Here is a 6,342-nt window from a genome sequence, read left to right as displayed (position 1 = left end):
TCATTGCTATTATTATTGTTATTATATTCTTTTACTATGTTAGTACATTGTTGTATTCCCCTGTCCTGTGTTGTAAGCTGTTGTAACAGAAATTTCCCCCAATGGGGGACAAATAAAGTATATCTTATCTTATCTTATTATTATTATTATTATTATTATTATTATTATTATTATTATTATTATTATTATTATTATTAATAAATAAGTTTGCACTTTTTCCTTATAGCAATTAAATAGATCAAAACATCAAAGTGACAAAGAAGTTTTCTTTTTAATACTGCTTCCGGCTACGACGTTGACGACGTAATCACGTCATCAGCGTCATCTCACCATATGGCCCGTTGGTGGTGTTCGTTGTGAGTTCCTTCCTCTCCCGAAACAGCACGTCCTCGTCTGCACACTTTGAACCGCTGGCGTTAAAATAAGTAAAACACTCATTCCATAACTATAAACCTACTTTTCGTTTCTACCGGGCACCAATCTCCCCCACGGCTTCTTCCTGAGAGGACACGTCCGAGAGCCGACTTAAAAGACTCGAACTTAGCATCCGGTTACATCCGCCGGTGTGTCCTGAACACGAAACGAGCGCTCCCGGACTAACGCGGGAAACGCCGCTCAGTTGGTTGAGTGTTTTCACAGAGTAGCCGCCACGCTAATCCACATATCCTCAGACATTATCGTTTCAAGCCGCGCAAATGACCCAGTCCCACAGTGTTTAGCTGTGTGGTTCTGACTTGAGACCTTTATTCATCGACTGGACCCCTACCGACCGACTGTGCTGAGTCCGGACCGCCTGAAGTAGACCGGACAAGCCGTTTATTATATGTCGGTCCTTGTTTGTGCCTGTAGCCACCGAGCAGCCTTTAGCTCTCACACAAAGAGGGCTCCATAACTAGCCAAACAGCAGAGACCCGTCCTCTTCTTTTATTCTGAACATGGATGCTTTTCAGAAGGTGGAGAAGATAGGCGAGGGGACGTACGGAGTGGTTTATAAAGCTAAGAACAAAGCCACCGGAGAAACTGTTGCCCTGAAGAAAATCAGACTGGACACGTAAGTCAACACTGTGTTATTACAAGGACACCAGAAGTGGTGGAGCTAACGTTATTTACTGAGGCTCACTGAGGGTTTTAATGTGAAGTAGAAGTACTGAAACTATTCTAGTTCAGACATTTGACCCCATCAGGGTGTGACAGTGAAACGATGTTTGCACACAGCTAAAATAACCTCCTGTCATCACCTCTGAAAAGACACATAATGAAAATAATATTAATAAATAGTTAAGATAAAGATAAGATATTACTTTTTTGATCCCTGGTGGGGAAATTCAGTTGTTACAGCAACCCTGACATAAGTAAAATCAAGAAGAAGTTTCAATAAGTAAAATAAAATAAGATAAGTTAAAATAAAAATAGATAAATAAAGCTAGAATACAATTTAGATATATACAATGTTACTATGGAATTTAGATTAAATAGCAGTAATTGCAGGCAGTATTAAAAATGTTTCAGTAGTGACAGGGTGACATGGTGTGATTATGGTTGGTAATGACAAATTAAGAAGAAGAAGAAGAAAGGTACTTTATTGATCCCCAGGGAGGAAATTCAATTTTTTTTTTCCACTCATGCTATTTTTGGAAATGCTACACATACAGTTTTTTTTGTATATACAATCATGCACACACATGCAGTGAACATGCTTAGGGAGAAATGTCAGAGTGAGGATACTGCCATCAACCTGCGCACCCCAAGCAGTTGGGGGTTCGGTGCCTTGCTCAAGGGCACATTGGCAGTGCCCAGGCAAGTGAACCAGCACCTCTCCAGCCACCAGTCCACTTGCCAAACTTCGTCCATTCCGGGACTCAAACCGGCGACCCTTCGGTTCCCAAGCCAAGTCCCTATGGACTGCAATAAATGAAAATAAATATGGGTATGTAATATGACCGTGAGTTGTAGTAAACAATAATAATGTAATATAACATAATATAATATAGCAAGGTAATAGTATAATTTAATATATTATGCATTACAATGCCAGCAGCAGTCAAGAATGTCAGTTCAGGATGAGATGATGGAGTGTGACAGACAGAGCAGGGATGGTATGGATCTGTTCATGGGTGGGAGGGGGGTGAGTGGTCAGCGTGGTGTAGTCTGTGGCCTCCGTTACTGTTTAACAGTCTGATGGCGGTGGCCACAAAGGAGCGCCTGAAGCGTTCAGTCTTGCACCGTGGTGGAATGATGCGCTGACTGAACAATCTCCCCATCAGCCACAGCTCATCATGGAGAGGGTGAGAGGGGTTGTCCAGGATGGCTCGCAGCTTGTCCATCAACCTCCTCTCAGCCACTGACTCCAGACTGTCCAGTTCTAGGCCAACCACAGAGCGGGCCTTCTTTACCAGCTTGTTGTTGCTTTTAATTTCTATGACCTCATTTTTGCAACACTCATATAAACCCCTGCAAGTTAAACGCACATAGGGCTTGGCGATAATTCAATTACAATGATAATCGTGATACAATTTACCTTGTTGGTGGAGTCATACAAAATCTGCTGGGAATCACTGGGGAAATATTTTCTCTCTCAATCTTTTTTATACATAATGCTTGATTGTTTGCTCTGTTGTAATGTGCACAATAATGATGAAGTTGTGAAACTGGAAAATGTTTTAGAATCATTTACCAAGCTGAAGCAAATAACAGTAAGTAGAAATACTGATGAAGTCCACTGACACGAGTATATTTTCTGTGTTATATTTCAGGGAAACGGAGGGAGTACCGAGCACTGCCATCCGAGAGATTTCCCTCCTTAAAGAACTCAGTCACCCAAACATTGTCAAGTAAGTGTCTAACCTCATGACTATCAGATAAATCCTGCCTGCAGGAACATTCCCATGTTATTTGCCGATGTGCCTGTTGATTGTTTCAGACTGCGAGATGTCATCCACACAGAGAACAAGCTCTACCTTGTTTTTGAGTTCCTTCATCAGGATCTCAAAAAGTTCATGGACTCCTCCTCAGTCACTGGTATCCCGCTGCCTTTGGTTAAGGTAAATGACATTCACAAAGCAGTTCTGTATTGATCTAAGAACAAATTGACTCAGTATTATTAGGTATGGGATGACAGCATGGTACGGTAACCTCTCTGTTCAGCTCAAAACCAAACTCTCACGCCTGGTGCGTGAATACTTATCGACCCGTTGCACATCCTTTACTCTGAGTATGAACTTTTACCGTCTGGAAGAAGGTACAGACTAGTCCCCAAATGTAAATTGAATCGTTTTAAAAACTCCTTTGTGCCGATTTCTATTAGAATTTCAAATATTAAATAGCCTGTTAGGGTTGGGACAGTGTTATGGTGCTCTCTCTTGAAGAGTATGCTGTGCGTTGTATGAATGTGTATTATTTATTGTACTTTTTGTTATTTATTTATGTGTTCTTGTGTCATTGTGGTGGTTTTTGTAGGAGCAGGTAACATGTGCAGCACTGATGTCAAAGTCAAATTTCCCTAAGGGGACAATAAAGTACATCGTATCGTATCATTTCTGAGCTGACCCACCTGTGTGCCTGTTTGTGTTGTTAGAGTTATCTCTTCCAGCTCCTGCAAGGCCTGGCCTTCTGCCACTCTCACAGGGTTCTTCATCGAGACCTGAAGCCCCAAAACCTCCTCATCAATGCCCAGGGGGAGATCAAGCTTGCAGATTTTGGTTTGGCAAGAGCCTTTGGGGTGCCTGTTCGCCCGTACACACATGAGGTAACGTATTCATCTACCCTGTTCATCCAATCCATCCATTCCTGTTCATGAGGTAAATCCGTGTTTTGTGGATAGCCTACTTGTTCTCATATCTCTGTGATATTCTCCAGGTGGTCACTCTGTGGTACAGAGCACCGGAGATTCTCCTGGGCTGTAAGTATTACTCCACAGCTGTCGACATCTGGAGTCTCGGGTGCATCTTTGCTGAAATGGTAACTATCTGTTGAAATAAGTTTCTCTGGAAGCCTTGACATTATACACAAAAGCTTAATCACAAACATCTCATCACTTGAGCCCAGATTGTCTTATTTATTCATGTGATTCTATCGTTTTTATTGGTTGATTGTTCTCTGTTATGCATTTTAAATGGAACCTTTAGCACTTTTATCATTTTATCATGTCTGTTCATTTTACCATTTTTAGTGTTAGACTGGTTTTAGGATATTTTTGTATGTTTTGCACATTAAGTAGTTTGTTCTGTCTGACATCTATCTTGTAATTTTGTATTGACCTAACGTCTCACTGGCTGCAAAACAAGTTTACCTACGGGTACAAATAAAGTAACCTGAACCTAACGAGCTGACTGATCTAACTGTCCTCCCTTTTTTTTTTCAGATCACCAGACGAGCCTTGTTCCCTGGCGACTCAGAGATCGATCAGTTATTCAGAATCTTCCGCACCTTGGGTACGCCAGATGAGAATGTCTGGCCAGGAGTTACATCCATGCCTGACTACAAACCGTCCTTCCCAAAGTGGGCCCTGCAGGATTTATCCAAAGTGGTGCCTCTTCTTGACGAGGATGGAAGAGAACTGCTTGGGGTGAGAACGGACAAACAACATTTAAAGACAGAGGTGTCTCCTCTGGTCTAATTGACAGGGTTTGAAAGTAGGATTTGAAATAGCAAGTTATGCAAATCAGATAAAAAGTAAATGGGTTTCCAGCCCATCATACACATGAATTAAAACTATGAATGAAGCTACTACAATAAGGTGATGTCAATGTGTGTAAAATGTGTAAAATGATTGGCCTCTTCTAAATAAGATGGAGCTTCTTTTTATTTGGTGGAAGTTACTTTCATTATTCATCTTCAAACAGCTGATCCAAAACAATCAGCAAAGTGAACACGTGTTTAGGCTAAGGGATATAATGAGCAGCTTTCAATGACTTGATATAGACTCATTGATGAATGAAGAAAAATAAACATAGTCAAGTCAATTACATTGATAATTATTGTATTAAGACATTTGTTTGACCCCTTTTGCCCTTGCAGGAAATGCTGAAATACGATCCAAACAAAAGGTTATCAGCCAAAAATGCCCTTGTGCATCGATTCTTCCGAGACGTCACCATGCCGGTTCCTCATCTGAGACTCTAATGGCAACTGTGTTAAGGCAATAAGGACCTCCTCACCTTGTGCTGAGTCTACTCTGAAAAGGACAGAAAAATTGGACACTACAGGATGTCCTGTCCGGTGAATGATATCTGTTTATTCCCAAAACCAGCATTCAAAACCGTATGTGTCCTCACAGTTGTGATGTTTTCTCAACAGCGATGTTATCATAGATATAAACGTTGAACTGTAATTTTCAATATCATTATTTTCATATTTATGTTCTACTGATGTTTGTAAAGTTTAATTGGGATTGTCTTGTGTCTGAGTGCAGGTCAGACAGAGACTTTTAGTTTAGCTTTAGGCCATTAAATTCCCCAATTTAAAGGGTGGTGGCTTTAGGATGTCCACATTGAAATGATGAAGTAGTCAGAGTTAAATATGACTGAAGAAGTTTGTGGGATAGTGCAAATGATTAATGTCACACTTTGTTAGATTGTGCAGCAGCTGCAGAAGAAGATAGTGAGTGAGTACTCTCATTACAAGCTGTCACACAACCGTTACTCAATGTGAGAAGTTAGTGTTAGAAGAAGACCAGATTAAAGTGGTGTTCTCTTCAGTTCATTCTCCCTCAGTTAGATTTAAAGTCAAGATCTAAAGGACCTTAAAAGGATCTTGAGGAGTTTTAAAACAGCACCTTTGTTTATTACTCAAAACTTTTATAAGTAATTCAGATTTTCTGTCAGGGTTCCTCAGCAAATTGATGTTCTCAGATTTGTACATAGTTATTTGCAAATGTTCCCTGTTGTGATTCAGATTTTACAGAATTCAATGTGCTTTTGCATCTTTCCTACTTCAGATTTTATTCAAACTAATGAACTGTTTTTATTGATATTGTTTGTTTTACAGTTTGAAAAAATAAACCTGTTTTAATTACTGCTTCTGGTTTGTTCATATTAGGATCCACATGGTCTTCAGTTGGCTTTCTGTCTGGTTCATTTAAGGGTGCAGCACAGTCTGTCTCCGTTTGAGTATCAGTGAAGGATGTTTCAGATCTGGATCCAAGTGAAACAATTATACCAAATAGTTTGTGAAATACCAGTCAACCGCTGTCTTGCATTGCTGAACCCAATTACTGTTTCACTTCAGTACTTGTTTGGCGAGACTCCCACTCAGGCCCCTTTTCTAAAGTTCACATATTTAGACCAACCAATGGTCTGAGGAGTGATGGTTCTTTTCATTTATTTCATTACAGACATAAGAATA

General features: G+C 40.3%; 1 protein-coding gene across 1 annotated transcript; it reads left to right on the top strand.

The window, feature by feature from the left end:
- Positions 1-339: 339 nt before the first annotated feature.
- On the top strand, positions 340-6,015 carry cdk2 (cyclin-dependent kinase 2). Its single transcript, XM_034683650.1, has 7 exons — positions 340-1,051; positions 2,754-2,831; positions 2,921-3,041; positions 3,575-3,745; positions 3,856-3,957; positions 4,361-4,564; positions 5,017-6,015. Exons 1-7 carry the CDS (start codon positions 936-938, stop codon positions 5,119-5,121), a joined length of 897 nt encoding a protein of 298 aa, XP_034539541.1. The 5' UTR covers positions 340-935; the 3' UTR covers positions 5,122-6,015.
- The last annotated feature ends 327 nt before the right edge of the window (positions 6,016-6,342 follow it).

This window comes from Notolabrus celidotus, chromosome 1 (genome assembly GCF_009762535.1).
Source record: "Notolabrus celidotus isolate fNotCel1 chromosome 1, fNotCel1.pri, whole genome shotgun sequence".
NCBI lineage: Eukaryota > Metazoa > Chordata > Actinopteri > Labriformes > Labridae > Notolabrus > Notolabrus celidotus.
Note: the sequence above shows the minus strand (reverse complement) of the source record. Positions and strands in the feature narration are given on the sequence as shown.